The 17,446-nt window shown below is 49.6% G+C and overlaps 1 protein-coding gene across 1 annotated transcript; it reads left to right on the top strand.

Annotated features, from left to right (window-relative positions):
• Positions 1-1,206: 1,206 nt before the first annotated feature.
• Positions 1,207-17,186, top strand: LOC134339010 (complement C1q tumor necrosis factor-related protein 3-like). Its single transcript, XM_063035243.1, has 4 exons — positions 1,207-1,250; positions 1,351-1,434; positions 12,569-12,623; positions 16,587-17,186. Exons 1-4 carry the CDS (start codon positions 1,233-1,235, stop codon positions 16,997-16,999), a joined length of 570 nt encoding a protein of 189 aa, XP_062891313.1. The 5' UTR covers positions 1,207-1,232; the 3' UTR covers positions 17,000-17,186.
• Positions 17,187-17,446: the final 260 nt, after the last annotated feature.

Raw genomic sequence — 17,446 nt, forward strand, 5'->3', positions numbered from 1 at the left:
TCCACCACCTGCTCCCATGGCTTTACATGACCCTGATTGGGGGGCGGGGGGGGGAGGAAGCAGGTCGTACATCTTACCCAAGGGTGACGTGCAGGCTAGCGGAGGTGTCCAGCTCCTTTGATTTCCTGACCTGAACCTCACAGGGACCATAGGTCCCAAGCCAGGGTGATCTTGGGTGAGGAGTAGAATCTGGGACAATGAATGGGCTTGCAGAGCCCCGCAGGGCCGAAGGGACATTCCTGAGCCAGTATGGACTTCACGGTTGATATGTTTGTAAAGAAAGCTTTTGGCACATTGGCCTTCATAAATCAAAGTACTGAGTACACTAGATGGGATATAATGTTGAAGACCTTTGTGAGGCCTAATTTGGAGTGTTATGTGGAGTTTTGGTCACCTGACCACCGTAAAATTGTAAATATGGTTGACCGAGCACAGAGAAAACTTACAAGGATTTGTCGGGTCTGGAGGCCGGAGGTGTAAGGAAAAATTGAACAGATTAGGACTTTATTCCTGAGAAAACAGAAAATTGAAAGGAGATTTCATAGGGGTATACAAAATTATGAGGGGTACAGATAGGGTAGATGCAAGCAGGTTTTTTCCACTGAGGTTGGGTGGGACTGCAACCAGAGGTCATGGGTTAAGGTTGAGAGGTGAAAATGAGGGGGAGCCTCTTCAGTCAGAATGTGGAACGGGCTGCCAGCACAAGTGGTGCATGCGAGATCAATGTCAATGTTCAAGCGAAGTTTGGGTAGATATATGGATGAATGGGATATGGAGGCCTGCGGTCTGGGAGCAGGTTGATGGGAGTAGTTGGCTTTGGCATGGACTAGATGGGCCAAAGATAACTGTTTCTGTGGTGAACCTATCTCTGACTCTATGAGCCTTTCTATTGCAAAAGAACAAAATTTCCAAGCATCTTCTGCCTCTCCCAAACAGGACAGGGAAGCTGCACCATCAGCTCCACAAAGCATGCATTAAATGGAAACAAAGGCAGGCGGAGTCTTGGCAGAGCGGAGGCACAATCTGAGCCCAAGGGAAGAAATATGAAACACCTTGATCGGTCGGGTTCCCGTACAGAGGTTGTGTGTGCGTGTGTGTCTGTGTGTGGGCGGGGTTCTGAGGAAGTTGCTTCAGCTCCTGTTCCTGCTCCAGGCCTCACTGTAACTATTTAAAGGGCACAGGAGTGAAGGCAGGACACATTGGAGGGCGAGGACGAGCTAGAAGTGGTCGCGATGGATTTCTGGGTCAAGGTGAATGTCAGAGTCCTTGCCAAAGGATGGCAGATGATCGGGGAGGAAGGGATGGGGGTTCATTGCTGACACTTAACTTATTGTCCTCTTTTTCCACCAGGTTCTGTTCATTCTCAGCATCTCGATGTCCATCAAAGTGGCATATTCGCATCCCCGTGACTTGCAAATCAGGCATTATCAACAGGTTTGGAGATAACCACTGATGGCGCGGGATCGGAGGGAGCAGGAACAGCACAGAGCAAGCTTCACCCGATGTCCAACTCCAGGAGTGTGTGATAGGACATTGTAGAGGGCGCTTCACTCTGTGTGTGATGGAATGATGTGGAGGGAGCTTCACTCTGTGTCTGACTCCATGAGTGCGTGATGGGACGGTGTGGAGGGAGCTTCACTCTGTGTCTGACCCCATGAGTGTGATGGGACGGTGTGGAGGGAGCTTCACTCTGTGTCTAACCCTGGGAGTGTGTGATGGGACGGTGTGGAGGGAGCTTCACTCTGTTTCTGACCCCATGAGTGTGTGATGGGACGGTGTGGAGGGAGCTTCACTCTGTGTCTGACCCTGGGAGTGTGTGATGGGACGGTGTGGAGGGAGCTTCACTCTGTGTCTGACTCCATGAGTGCGTGATGGGACGGTGTGGAGGGAGCTTCACTCTGTGTCTGACCCCATGAGTGTGTGATGGAATGATGTGGAGGGAGCTTCACTCTGTGTCTGACTCCATGAGTGCGTGATGGGACGGTGTGGAGGGAGCTTCACTCTGTGTCTGACCCCATGAGTGTGTGATGGGACGGTGTGGAGGGAGCTTCACTCTGTGTCTGATCCTGGGAGTGTGTGATGGGATGGTGTGGAGGGAGCTTCACTCTGTGTCTGACCCCATGAGTGTGTGATGGGATGGTGTGGAGGGAGCTTCACTCTGTGTCTGACCCTGGGAGTGTGTGATGGGACGGTGTGGAGGGAGCTTCACTCTGTGTCTGACCCCGGGAGTGTGTGATGGGACGGTGTGGAGGGAGCTTCACTCTGTGTCTAACCCTGGGAGTGTGTGATGGGACGGTGTGGAGGGAGCTTCACTCTGTTTCTGACCCTGGGAGTGTGTGATGGGACGGTGTGGAGGGAGCTTCACTCTGTGTCTGACCCTGGGAGTGTGTGATGGGACGGTGTGGAGGGAGCTTCACTCTGTGTCTGACTCCATGAGTGCGTGATGGGACGGTGTGGAGGGAGCTTCACTCTGTGTCTGACCCCATGAGTGTGTGATGGAATGATGTGGAGGGAGCTTCACTCTGTGTCTGACTCCATGAGTGCGTGATGGGACGGTGTGGAGGGAGCTTCACTCTGTGTCTGACCCCATGAGTGTGTGATGGGACGGTGTGGAGGGAGCTTCACTCTGTGTCTGACCCTGGGAGTGTGTGATGGGATGGTGTGGAGGGAGCTTCACTCTGTGTCTGACCCCATGAGTGTGTGATGGGACGGTGTGGAGGGAGCTTCACTCTGTGTCTGACCCTGGGAGTGTGTGATGGGACGGTGTGGAGGGAGCTTCACTCTGTGTCTGACCCCGGGAGTGTGTGATGGGACGGTGTGGAGGGAGCTTCACTCTGTGTCTGACCCTGGGAGTGTGTGATGGGACGGTGTGGAGGGAGCTTCACTCTGTGTCTGACCCTGGGAGTGTGTGAATGAACAGTGTGGAAGGAGCTTCACTCTGTGTCAGACTCCGGGAGTGTGTGATGCAATCGTGTCGAGGGAGATGCACTCTGGACTGACCATGGTAGTGTATGATTGGGCAGTGCTGTGGGAATCTGACTCTGTGTTGGACCCAAGGAGTGTGAGATGGACAGTGTGGATGGAGTTTCTTCGCGTGATTAACCCTGGAACTGTGTGATGGAACGGTGTGAAGGGAGCTTCACTCTGTGTCTGATACCCGATGTGTGTCACGGGACGTGTGGAGGGAGCTTCACTCTATGTCTACTCCGGTGCTTGTGTGATTCCATGGCGTGGGGCAAGCTCAGCTCTGTGTCTCACTTGGTGTCTGAGCGTAAGAGTGTGTGATCGGACAGTGTGTCACTCTGTGTATAACACCGGGACTCTGTGACAGGACAGAGTAGAGGGAGCGTCACTCTGTGTCTTACCCTGCGATTGTTTGAAGTGACATTGTGTAGGGGGCTTCACTCTGTCTCACTCCCGGAGCGTGTGATCGGAATGTGTGGAGGGAACCTCACTCTGTGTCTGATCCCGCGAGTGTGTGATGTGCCAGATTGGAGGGAGCCTCACTCTCTGTCTGACACCAGGATTGTGTGATGGTAAGGTAAACAGGGAGCTTCACTCTCTGTCTCTCACAGGGACTATGTGATTGGACAGTGTAGAGGGAGCCTCACTCTGTGTCTCAGTCACAGAACGTCTCAGTCAGCCTCGGCGTGCTCGGGCAGCTCAGAGAGGCTAGTTTCTGCCGATGCTTTGCATACTCCGAGGTCAGAATAAACGCTTTAATCTCCTCCACGTGTATCAACGGGGATTTCTCAGGAGGGGCGAGAATGTCCATTGTCTCGTTATCAAACGAGTCTCCCTTCACCCTTTCACTACACGTAGCGCCCCTACCTTCCTCCCCTTGTGCACTAGCAGACGGCAGCTCTTATAACTCACACTGCGCAGGGGGTACCTCGCTCCCTGCCTACTCCACCGTCGCGTCAGCCTTACCCACAGTTCCGCCAATGGAGGGATCATCCCCGGGAACTCACTGTGGATCAAGCGTTGATGGGTCGGCATGCAAAGTAGATCCTCCTCCTCAGGAGCCAGGCACGAGGTGGACTCCGCCAACTCCGGGTCCAGGGGTCTACCGGCAGCCTGATCCCGAGAGTGAGAGAAGCTGGTCTCTGCTCCGCCAACCTTACCTGGTGCATTTGCCTCCAGGGAGGCACTAACTGTTAAGTCCTGGGTGGCGTGCTCCAAGGCTGTCCCAGTTGGGAGATCAGGGCCAACAACACCTTCCTGCACAAACGCTCCACCCACCATAGGGCTCGAGGCCACATCTGGGGATTCAGGTTTAGGACCGACCTCCACCTGGCTGTCTACCCCACGACTACATTCCCTGCCTTCTTGGGGGAAGATCTCCTTTTTCTCTTTCGGCCGGAGGAGCACACAGGTGCAGGAGTCACCAATGCAGCGGTACGCTCAGCTTCGTTCGCACCGTCGGCCTGCGCACTTCCCCGAGCCTCCCGCTGCACTTCAAGGCAAGCCAGTTTCTCGGCACAGGGCACAGGAGTGGGTCTGAGCTCTGCGTTCTCAGGGGCCACCTTCCTAGGGTGTTTGGATTTCTTCTTCGTCTTCCTGCCCCGTGGAGGCTCCTCCCCGTCCCCTGGCATGCACTCCCTCCATGTAGCCTCAAATCCCCCAGCCGAGCCACAGGGGCAGGAGCAAATGATGAACCAGGGACAGGGGCAGGGGCAGCTGGGGCACTGGTGCCAGAGCTGGACTCCTTGGGCCGGGGTGTTGCGGCAGCCCCTCCTTCCCGCAGGCATGGCACGGCGAGCGCTGAGAGATCTAGTACTGCTGATTGGATTGTCTAACCCCCCTGTGCCGGACAGTATGTCAGCCCTCAACCTCGTCCTCTCGCGCCAGCTGATTTCTCTGACCGTGAAGCACCTGAGTGCCCGGTGCACCAACTCATCAGTCCCCAGATAAAACATTGCCTGTCCGAACTCTTTCCCAGAGGCCGATATACCGGCTCCCAACCAAGTCCTTCATGGCCTCTGTTCCAGAGTTATTCCAGGGCAGAAAATACATTGCACCCCGCGTTCACCATCCACCACCCGAAACAGGGCATTATCCGAGGGCGGAGAGGCAGTCGTATTTACATAAATGCCCGAAGGTCTCCGACTCCCAGGAGACCGGTCCGGCATGGTGACACTACAGTCCGAAGCAAGAGACATATGCAGGGCTGACGCTGATAAACTCCGAGAGCGAGTAGAGCTCTAGGATGGAAAGGTTTGGAACTTCCCGCGGTTCGCTCGCTCCTGAGGCGTCAGCAAATCCCATCGGTCCGGCTGCCCCAACATCCTGTGTCCCGACAAGCTGAAACACGTAACAGGCGATCCAGACTCCTCCTAAACGGTTGGAATGGAGAGAAATCTTCTTTTGCTGGGGCGACAGGAGGCGCTCAGCACTCGACAATATACCTTTTTTGACACAGCGCCTGAAATTCCAAAGCCGGGAAAGACCCCGTCGGTCCCGAAGAACTCTCAAGCCGTACAAGGTCGAGACGTACATGACCACGGGAAACATGACCACACAAAGGGAAGGGATGCTGCCCTGCTGTTAGTGGGGGAGCACCGGTGCTCCTCTCCCTGCTTTCAGAGTGAGTCGGTTTCCTGACCAGTTGCCAGCGGCCGCAGAGCTGAGCAAATAGCAAGTTGGCAGAAAAACTCCAGACGGAGCCTCAACACTAAGACCGCCACTCAGATGTCCAAGAGACCCGCCGTATCAATTCCAAAGTATCACACCAACTTTGCGTAGCAGGTTCCCCTCGATATCTCCCAGTTCAATCAGAACAGCTCCACCTTGTGTCTGAACCCGGGAGTGTGTGATGGGACGGTGTGGAGGGAGTTTCACTCTGTGTCTGACCCCGGGAGTGTGTGATGGGACGGTGTGGAGGGAGTTTCACTCTGTATCTGACCCCGGGAGTGTGTGATGGGAAAGTCTGGAGGGAGTTTCACTCTGTGTCTGACCCCGGGAGCGTGTGATGGGACGGTGTGGAGGGATCTTCAGTCTGTGTCTAACCCCGGGAGTGTGTGATGGGACGGTGTGGAGGGAGCTTCACTCTGTGTCTGACCCCGGGAGTGTGTGATGGGAAGGCGTGGACGGAGCTTCAGTCTGTGTCTGTCTCTCAGAATGTGTGATAGGATAGAGGGGGTTCACTGTTATCTGGATCCGAAGTGCGCAGTGGGAACAGAAAGAGAATCAGGATCACAATCAGGTTTAAAGCGATCACATGCTGTATTTGCTGAAAGTTGCTGATTTGCTCCAGGAGTACATTGCAATGCATAAAAACAAACTATAGATTACAATAAGAAATGTTCAGTCTTAGGCTCACATACCGTGCATAGCCAATGCTGTCCTAGACTTTTGCACAGTACTGTGTTTGTCAACGTGGAGGGGGGAACGAGTTAGTCTATCTGGCGGGAGTGAAGGATGTTAGGAATGGCGAGGGTGGAGCGCCGCAGGAGGGATGTGGGACAAGTGGCAGAGAGCGAGTGCCAGGGGTGCGGGCGCAGACACACCCAGCCCTGAGACACCAGGCAAAGTCATTTGATTCCAAACAACTGGTTTATTGATCATTACAGAATGTCCCTCTGGTGCTTCCCGCTCCCTCCCCTCTCCCTTCCTCTTTTTCTAAACCTGATTCCCCTCTCCTCGCCCCCTTCCCACTCTCAGTCCACAATATAAACCCATGTCAGAATCAGGTTTATCATCACTCACATATGTCCTGAAATTTGTGTTTCTCTTTCGCAGTACAATGCAATACATAAAATTATTACAGTGCCTTGTAAAAGTCTTATGCACCGCAGATATATAGGTGCTTAACACATTTACGCAGTGCTATAGACATCAAATTAAATAAGTATTGCAAATAGAGAGCAAAAATAGTGAGATAGTGTTCATAATCGGTTCATCGTCCGTTCAGAAATCTGATGGCAGAGGGGAAGAAGCTGTCCCGAATCTCCTATCTGATGGTAGAAATGAGAACTGATAATGTCCTGGGTGATGGATGTACTTTTTGAGACACCACCATCAGACACTTTTGTCACTTGTCCTATTTCATTCCCAGCAGGAGGTCCAGTGTCGTACGTGCTCTCGAAGGTCCCTTGTGTTCTGATTCTAAAGACTTTCCTGGATGTACAATGGAATGCAAGAGACTGGGCACCCTGTTCAAAATTTCTGTTACTCTAAATAGTTAAGCGAGTAAAAGATGAGCTGATTTCCAAAACGCATAAAGTTAAAGATGACACATTGCTTTAATATTTTAAGCAAGAAAACTTTTTTATTTCCATCTTTTACAGCTTCAGAATAACAAAAAAGGAAAAGGGCCCGAAGCAAAAGTTTGGGCACCCTGCATGGCAGTACTTACTAACACCCCCTTTGGCAAATGTCACAGCTTGAAAACGCTTTTCGTAGCCAGCTATGAGTCTTTCAATTCTTGTCTGGGGGATTTTCGCCCATTCTTCCTTGCAAAAGACTTCTAGTTCTGTGAGATTCATGGGCCATCTTGCATGCACTGCTCTTTTGAGGTCTATCCACAGATTTTCGATGATGTTTAGGTTGGGGGACTGTGAAGGCCATGGAAAAACCTTCAGCTTGCGCCTCTTGAGGTAGTCCATTATGGATTTTGAGGTGTGTTTAGGATCATTATCCTGTTGTAGCAGCCATCCCCTTTTCATCTTCGGCTTTTTTACAGACGGTGTGATGGTTGCTTCCAGAATTTGCTGGTATTTAATTGAATTCATTCTTCCCTCTACCAGTAAATGTTCCTCGTGCCACTGGCTGCAACACAAGCCCAAAGCATGATCGATCCACCCCCGTGCTTAACAGTTGGAGAGGTGTTCTTTTCATGAAAATCTGCACCCTTTTTTCTCCAAACATACATTTGCTCATTGTGGCCAAAAAGTTCTATTCAAAAGTTTCAAAGGAACATCTAAACAAGCCTGATGTATTTTGGAAACAAGTCCTGTGGACTGGTGAAGTTAAAATAGAACTTTTTGGCTGCAATGAGCAAAGGTATGTTTGGAGAAAAAAGGGTGCAGAATTTCATGAAAAGAATCCCTCTCTAACTGTTAAGCACGGGGGTGGATCGATCATGCTTTGGGGTTGTGTTGTAGTCAGTGGCGTGGGGAACATTTCACTGGTAGAGGGAAGAATGAATTCAATTAAATACCAGCAAATTCTGGAAGCAAACATCACACCGTCTGTAAAAAAGCCGAAGATGAAAAGAGGACGGCTTCTACAACAGGATAATGAACCGAAATACACCTCAAAATCCACAATGGACTACCTTAAGAGGCGCAAGCTGAAGGTTTTGCCATGACCTTCACAGTCCCCTGACCGAAACATCATCGAGAATCTGTGGATAGACCTCACAAGAGCAGTGCATGCAAGACGGCCCAAGAATCTCACAGAACTAGTAGCCTTTTGCAAGGAAGAATGGGTGAAGATCCCCCAAACAAGAATTGAAAGGCTCTTAGCTGGCTACGAAAAGCGTTTACAAGCAGCGTTACTTGCCAAAGGGGGTGTTACTAAGTCCTGCCATGCGGGGTGCCCAAACTTTTGCTTTGGACCCTTTTCCTTTTTTGTTATTCTGAAACTGTAAAAGATGGAAATAAAAAGGTTTTCTTGCTTAAACTATTAAAGCAATGTGCCATCTTTAACTTGCTGTCTTTTGGAAATCAGTTCACTTTTTACTCGCTTGGCTATTCACAGTAACAGAAATGTTGACAAGGTGTGCCCAAACTTTTGCATGCCACTGTATTTTATAAATTCTACCACAGTGAATACCAGGGAGTTAAAAATTTCCCACAAACACAACCTGATTCAGTCTAATATACTTTATTAGGAGTTTGAAGAGATTTGGCATGTCAACAAATACACTCAAAAACTTCTATAGTTGTACCATGAAGAGCATTCTGACAGGTTGTGGCACTGTCTGGTATGGAGGGGCTACTGCACAGGACCGAAGGAAGCTGCAGAAGGTTGTTAATCTAGTCAGCTCCAGCTTGGGCACTAGCCTACAAAGTACCCAGGATATCTTTAAGGGTCGGTGTCTCAGAAAGGCAGAATCCATTATTAAAGACCCCTAGCACCCAGAGCATGCCCTTTTCTCACTGTTACCATCAGGTAGGAGATACAGAAGCCTGAAGGCACACACTCAGCGATTCAGGAACAGCTTCTTCCCCTCTGCCATCCGATTCCTAAGTGGAGACTACCTCACTTTTTTAAATATACAGTATTTCTGTTTTTACCCATTTTAAAATAATTTATTTAATATACGTAATCGATTTAATTGCTTATTTATTATTGTTTTATTTTATTTATTCCCTCTCTCTGCTAGATTATGTATTGCATTGAACTGCTACTGCTCAGCTAACAAATGTCACATCACATGCCGGTGATAATAAACTGATTCTCATTCTGATTTTTATTTGCTTAAAGGTTAACTTGCTGGTTGAGACGGTGGTGAGAGAAACAAAGGGAACGTTATCATTGATTCTGGGAGGACTAGATTATAAAAGGAAGGATGTAGTGCTGGGGCTTTATCTGGCATTGGGCAGACTACACTTGACGCAGTTTTGGGCCCCGTTATCTGAGAAAGCATGTGCTGGCATTAGAGAGGGTCCAGAGGAGGTTCACAACCATGATCCTGGAGGTGAAACGGTTAACATATGAGGACTGGGCCTGTGACCTCCGGAGTTTAGAAGAATGAGGGGAATCTCACTGAAAACTATCGAATATTGAAATGCTTAGATAGAGTGGATGCGGAGAGGTTGTGTCCGTTAGTTGGGGAGCTTAGGACCAGAGCGCACAACGTCAGAATAGGAGAACGTCGCTGTAAAACGGAGGCGATGAGGAATTTCTTTAGCCAGAGGGTGGCGAATCTGTGAAATTCATTACCACAGACCGCTGCGGAGGCCATCATGGGGTAGCTTTAAAAGAGAGGTTGATAGTTTTTTGATTCGTCAGGGCACCAACGGTTACCGGGAGAATGAAAGAGAGAGGGATAATAGATCAGCCATGATGGACAGGTTCAGCAGACGCGATGGGCAGAATGGCCTAATTCTGCTACGGTGAATTATGGTCTAATTTTCAGTAATTTCTCCATACACCTTTTCTGCAAGTTGTCGCTATCTTCTCGGAGGCAGGTGTCTATAAAACAGCTCCAATAGAATGACCCTCCCCTTCTAGTTTCTGAGTTCAACCAACACAACCTCTCTACATAATATCCCCGCTCGAAGAGTGTCATCTCTCACCAGCGTTGTCACATCTTCTTATCTAAAAGCAACATCCCTCTTTGCTTACCTGTACTTCGGTCACACCAACATTCCGGAACATTGAGCCGCCAGTCCTTCCTTTCTCTTATTCGATTTCCGTCATGCTTAAACACCCTGTCCTCCGGAGTCGACCCACGCCAGGTTTGACCACCTTTCCTGTTATTCCCCGGGCATTGAAATAAATGCACCTTCACTGAGGGTCCCTTTCTCTCCAGTTACTCTTTTCCGGACAATCCTGAGGGTGGATCCTGATGATTTTAATCCAAATTTCTTTCAGAGGTCAGGAAAGAGGCAGAAAACTTGTTGCTTCAAGATCGTTTTATCGATCGGACAAAAGAAAATTGAAAACAGGAAGTGACTGAGACCCACTAAGTGAAGGGGAGAGACACGGTGCTAACATGGCGCCCTGCGTGGAGTAGCTATTTTTATGCCCATAGATAAAGAAATTATTTTCAAATTTGTAGATAAGAGTTCACCAATGAGAAAGCACGTATTTTGCTAAAGGAGTTCCAAGACAAGCTTCCGGAATTACAACAATATAGCCACCAGGGGTGATATTAAACTCTTACATACAAATAAGAACTAATTAAAATACAGACAGACAATTAATTGTTAAAAGCAAAGAAATCAACAATTAAATAGAACAATCTAACAATTAAACAGTCAAATACAACATAGATTATCGAATTTACTCTCGCTAGCTACCTACACTATTCCCTGGTTTGGTCAGAGTTCCACCTGTAGCACAGGCAAATTTCCCAGCAATACCCTCGGTTCCTCTCTGGTTCAAGTGCACCATGTCCCTCTTGTACAAGTCGCCCTTGTCCCAGAAGACACCCCAATGACCCAAGAACCCGTATCCCTTCCCCTTCCATCAGCACCTCAGCCACACGTTCATCTGACCCATCCTTCTATTTCGGAATTTGCTGCTACGTGGTACCAAAAGCAACCCAGAGATCACCTCCTCTGAGGCCTGCTGCTTAACCTTTTTCCCAACTCCTTTGGTAGGACCTTATCCCTTGTTCTACCTGTTTCAATTATACTAATGTGTAAAATGACCTCTGTTCAACCTGCCCCTCCAGAATGTTCGGCAACCACTCTGACATCTTAGACCCTGGCACTTGCAAGACAACATACTAGTTCAGTATGTATGCTGGGACCATGCTATCTCCTGCCTGGCCCTCAATATAAGGGAGCTCTGCTCTGTACCCTACACCAGGAGTATGTGAAGCACAGTGTGGAGGGAGTGTGTCTGACCCCGGGAGAGTGTGATGGGACAGTGTAGAGGGAGCTTCACTCCGTTTCTGATTCCTGCTCTGAGGGATAGGACAGTGTGGAGGGAGCTTCACTATGTGTCTAACCCCGGCAGTCTGTGATGGGAAGAGGTGGAGGGAACATTATTCTCTTTGACCCCAAGAGTGTTTCATGGGACGTGGTGGAGGGAGCTTCACTCTGTGTCTGACCCCGGGAGTGTGTGATGCGACAGTGCAGAGGGAGCTTCACTTTGTGTCTGACCCCGGCTATGAGCGATGGGACGGTGTGGAGGGAATATCAGTCTCTGTGAACCCAGTAGAGTGTGAAGGGACGGCGTGGAGGGACCTTCACTCTGTCTGACCCCGGCAATCTGTGATTGGAAGGCGTGGAGGGAACATTACTCTCCTTGACCCCAGAAGTATTTGATGGGACGGTGTGGAGGGATCTTCACTCTGTGTCTGACCCCGGGAGTGTGTGATGGGACGGTGTGGAGGGAGATTCACTCTGTGTCTGACCCCGGGAGTGTGTGATGGGACGGTGTGGAAGGAGCTTCACTCTGTGTCTGACCCTGGGAAGGTGTGATGGGATGGTGTGGAGGGAGATTCACTCTGTATCTGACCCTAGGAGTGCGTGATGGGACGGTTTGGATGGAGCTTCACTCTGTGTCTGACCCCGAGAGTGTGTGATGGGACGGTGTGGAGGGAGCTTCACTCTATATTTGACCCCGGGAGTGTGTGATGGGACAGTGTGGAGGGAGTTTCACACTGTGTCTGACCCCGGGAGTGTGTGATGGGACAGTGTGGAGGGAGCTACACTCTGTGTCTGACCCCGGGAGTGTGTGATGGGACGGTGTGTATGGAGCTTCACTCTGTGTCTGACTCCGGGATTGTGTGATGGGACGGTGTGTATGGAGCTTCACTCTGTGTCTGACTCCGGGAGTGTGTGATGGGACGGTGTGGAAGGAGCCTCACTCTCTGTATGACTTGTACAACCTGTTCCATTGAGGAGATTCTGTGGAACCCATGTCTCACCTCTCGCCTCTACAGGACCACGGTGTCTGGCAGACCCAGTCCAACGAATTCGGGCATCACCCGGAGGATGGTAAGTGTGGACTGGGCACCACCTTTCCTTGACTCTTGTCCCATTCCCAGGCGGTCTGTGGGAATTGAATCAATCACATTACACAAACAGGAATCGGATTTCTGTCCTTCGCCATCCCCCACGAACTCGCCTTCCCTGACAACGCATAAAGAGAGCATTCAGACCATTGAGTCGGTGTCTTCTCAGAAATTCCCAAATAATAGGATCTTGGGGTAAAGCTTGATCCTTCCCACTTGGGCAGTATCAGCCAATCACGTGCCGCCCCAGTGGTCATCTTACCATTGATTGGTGGGTGGGCTTTGGGTGGCACATGGAGTGACGCTTCAGCCGCCTAATGGGAACACGCCTTCGGCCCTTCATTTCAATATTGGCCAACAAGTGGAGAAGAGGACACGCCTCTGTCTCTGTCACTGGTACTGAAGTGGAGACGGTCGGGAGCTTTGCATTCTATAAATATTAGCGGCAACTCGTTGTCAAACCATGTGGACGCTAGGGTCAGGAAAGCTCACTATATCCTCAGGAGGCTGCGGAAATTCGGCGTGCCCCTCATAACTATACCTGTATATCTAGATCCGCCATAGAAAGCGTCCTGTCCAGATGCAATAAAACTTGATACGGCAGCTGTTGGTGTGCATGCTTTATGATTCTTGGACGACTTTCATGTTCTTTCTTTGTTTCATGGCTACCTGGAGAAGATGAATCTCAGAGCTATGTATGGATACATAGTCTGTTAAAAAATTATCCTTTGAACCTTTGAACTGTTCGGCCCGAGACCGCAACAAACTGCAGAGAGACGTGAACACAGCCCAGTTCTTCAACCAAACCAGCCCTCCGGTCTACTGACTCAGTCTAGAACCATATAACCATATAACAATTACAGCATGGAAACAGACCATCTCGGCCCTTCTAGTCCGTGCCGAACTCTTACTCTCACCTAGTCCCACCAACCTGCACTCAGCCCATAACCCTCCATTCCTTTCCTGTCCATATATCTATCCAATTTAATTTAAAATGACAACATCGAACCTGCCTCAACCACTTCTGCTGGAAGCTCGTTCCACACAGCTACCACTCTCTGAGTAAAGAAGTTCCCCCTCATGTTACCCCTAAACTTTTGTCCTTTAACTCTCAACTCATGTCCTCTTGTTTGAATCTTCCCCACTCTCAATGGAAAAAGCCTATCCATGTCAACTCTATCTATCCCCCTCATAATTTTAAATACCTCTATCAAGTCCACCCTCAACCTTCTACGCTCCAAAGAAGAAAGACCTAACTTGTTCAACCTTTCTCTGTAACTTAGGAGATGAAACCCGGGCAACATTTTAGTAAATCTCCTCTGTATTCTCTCAATTTTATTGAAATGTAGAGCTCCCACTGCCTTGGGAAAGCAGCCATAATAATTGAGGACACCGTTCACACCGCTCATTTTCTTTTTACACTCTTCTACCACACAGAAGGCACAGAAGATACAAGGACAGATTTTGTCCAGCTGTTTTTAGATTCTTGAACTAACATCTCATACCCTATAAGATCAACTTTTGTCCTCCTAGTCCACATCATTGTGGCCTTTGCACTTGATCTATTGCACTGCATTTCCTCTGTACCTGCAACACTATCTTCTGCAATTCCTTCAACTATATTGGTGTATGGATTGAACTGTCTGAGTGACAAGCAAATATATAGGGTGTTGTCTTTCTTAGTCCAGGCACTGGGTTCAACAGCCAGGCAGTAGCACTTCGTGGCCACATTATTAGTTACCTCCTGCACCTAATAAAGTGGCCACTGAGTGTATGTTCGTGGTCTTCTACTTCCCATCCACTTCAAGGAACGACATGTTGTGCATTCAGAGACGCTCCTCTGCACGCTACTGTTGTAACGAGTGGTTATTTGGGTTATTGTTGCATTCCTCTCAGCTTGAACCAGTCTGGGCATTCTACGCTGACCTCTCTCATTAATAAGGCACTGTTTTTTTTTTTGCCCACAGAACTGCCGCTCACTGGATTTTTTTTTTTTTTGGACACTATTCTCTGTGAATGTTTTGCGCATGAAAATCCCAGGAGAGCAGCGGTTTCTGAGATCCTCAAACCACCCGATCTGGCACCGACAATTATTCCACAATCTGTCACTTAGATCACGTTGCTTCCGCATTCTAATGTTTGGACTGAACAGCAGTTTGAACCTCTTGACCACGTCCTCATGCTTTTATGCTTTGAATTGCAGACATGTGATTGGCTATTTAGATATCTGCCTTAACGAGCAGGTATAGAGGTGTACTTAATAAAGTGGGCACTGAGTGTATTTTTCATGCGTGCCTTTAGTGGATAAGTCACTGAGGTCAAGAGTCAGGCCGTTTTTCTGCAGCTTTAAATAACCCCGGTTGTACCGCATCTGAAATATTACGTTCATTTCAGGTCATCCCATGATTAAGGTTCGTCCATCGTCATCGATGAAGACCTCGACACCATTAGTACTTTTTACGAGGTCGAGTTGCTAGCTCGACATTCAACCCGGCATGGATGGAAAGCGTGCCCGGGAACGGCCCGACTGGATTCGAACTCGGGAACTTTCGCTCCCGGAGCCCGGCGCTGATGTCACTGCGCCACCAGCTGGAGATGGTGTCGAGACTAGCGCTTGATTTGGATTTAAGTGAGGAAGAGTTGCACAGCGTCAGCCTCACTCTCTCTTCCCAATTCCCCTCTGGATCCAGTGCCAAGACAGAGTAGAGACGGCTGGAGATGGGACTAGATGCAGTGGATGATCAGGATATCTTCTGTGTCTTGTCCTGCTCTAAGTGTTCCACGACACTTGCAGAGACTGCCTTCTTGACTGTTGGACCTTCCAATGGTCTCGTCCGCTCAATCCGCCGGAGTCTGTCTTCACATGCTGGGATAGACAACTCCCTATCTCACTGAGGGTTTGAGACCCGTCGGCTACCCACACCTGGTTTAGTCGGCTTGTCGAAACCGTTGCCCGGGGTGTGGCCGCTGTCGCATGCAAACAGCTTCGGGGAGCCACAGGTGAGAGCTGAGTGCCAGGTGGGGACCAGAGGTGGACAAACCACGACCTGTTCCCCCACCAGATGTACTACCCCTTCCTGACGCCCCATACACCCCGTACATCCCATGATAGTAGCATCATAGGTGGATTGAGTTGTGAAGACTGCTCTTTCGTGTTGGCCTTCAGAATTTAGGATGTAAAGTTGCAGTTGGTGGGGTCTAATTTGGAGTACTCTGTGCGGTTCTGGTCACCTACCTACGGAGAATACACTCAGTACCTCTTGTACCTCATGAAGTGGCCACTGACTGTCTGCACGTAGGCCATCCGCGTCAACGTCCAAAGCGTTGTGCGTACAGAGATGCCCGTATACACGTCACCGTTGCAATCTGTGGTTATTTGAGTTGCTGTCGCCTTCCTGTCAGTTTGAATTACTGAACGTGTTTTTCTTTTTTTTTGTATTACTTGCAATAAACATTAGATACTGTTGTGTGTAAAAATAAACAGGAGAAAAGCAGATTCTGAAATACTCAAGCCACCAGCGTCTGGCACTAACTATCATTCCACGGTCAAATCACTCAGATCACAGTTCTTCGCCAGTCAGATTTTTGGTCTGAACACCAAATGAACCTCTTGACCACGTCTGCATGCTTTTATGCATTGAGTTGCTGCCATGTGATTGGCTGATTAGATATTCCCATTAACCAGCAGGTGTGGAGCTGTGCTAATAAAGCGGCCATTGAGTGCAGGACGATATTTGAATGTTCGGAGAATGGAGGTCTATTTGTCAGAAGTGATTAGTTTAATTAGGCAGTTAATTATGAGTTTAATTAGCTCGGCATCTCTTGGCAGGCGTAAGTGTTCAATCATAATTGTCTCGGTCCACGTATCAATAACAAACTAGTGACCAGTTATAGAAGTCCCACCGAGCTGTATTTGATCCTAACGTTCTGCCCTCTCTGCCTACAGAAGAGATCCACGATCGTCACCATGCTGTCCTCTTCGCTGCCACTCGCAGTGTCAAGAACGGTCCACCGAAAACAGGGGACGCTATTGTCTTCGACCAGGTGCAGCTGAACCGAGAAGGAGGCTACGACCCCAACACCGGGATCTTCACCTGCCCCGAAGAGGGCGTTTTCTTCTTCACCTTTTCCTTCCTGCCCGGGCTGGAAGAAGGCGACACCACCGTGGCCTTGGTGAAGAACGACGCCGTCCACGAGCGCCTCTACAGCAGTCTCCCGCCCGGCGCCACCCAGCTGTCCGAGCGTAGCTGCCTCTTACGGCTGGTGAAGGGAGATCGGGTGTGGGTGAGCCTGGAAGAGGGCTCGGTGTTGATGCATCAGGCCTCCTTGTCCTTCCAGGGGTACCGCATCTCCAGTTAATTCTCTCCCCTTGCTTGGGTAGCATTCCTTCCCCCTCCTTCTGTTCTAACTGACACGCTCTCTCCTTCCAGCTTCCGGTATCTTTGCAGCCACCGTCTTCAACTGGAACCCCCACCACCCGGAACACGCGCTTGTGAATTTTCTTCCTGCTCTACCATTGCCCTGTGTTATCAATAAAGCACTCTGTTTAGCATCAAATCTCTGTCTCAGTATCTGCTCTGGAGTCCATGGTGTTGGGGCGGGTGGGGGAATTCTATATATTTAGACACACAGCGCGGCACACCCTCTTCTAGCCCACTGAGCTGAGCCGCCCAGCACCCCACTGATTTAACCCTAGCCTAATCACAGGCCCATTTACAATAACCAATTAATCTACTAACCAGTCTTTGGATTGTGGGAGGACACTGGAGCACCTAGAGAAAGCTCTTGACTCTCACGGGGGGCATG

Source organism: Mobula hypostoma, chromosome 28 (assembly GCF_963921235.1).
Source record: "Mobula hypostoma chromosome 28, sMobHyp1.1, whole genome shotgun sequence".
Lineage (NCBI taxonomy): Eukaryota > Metazoa > Chordata > Chondrichthyes > Myliobatiformes > Myliobatidae > Mobula > Mobula hypostoma.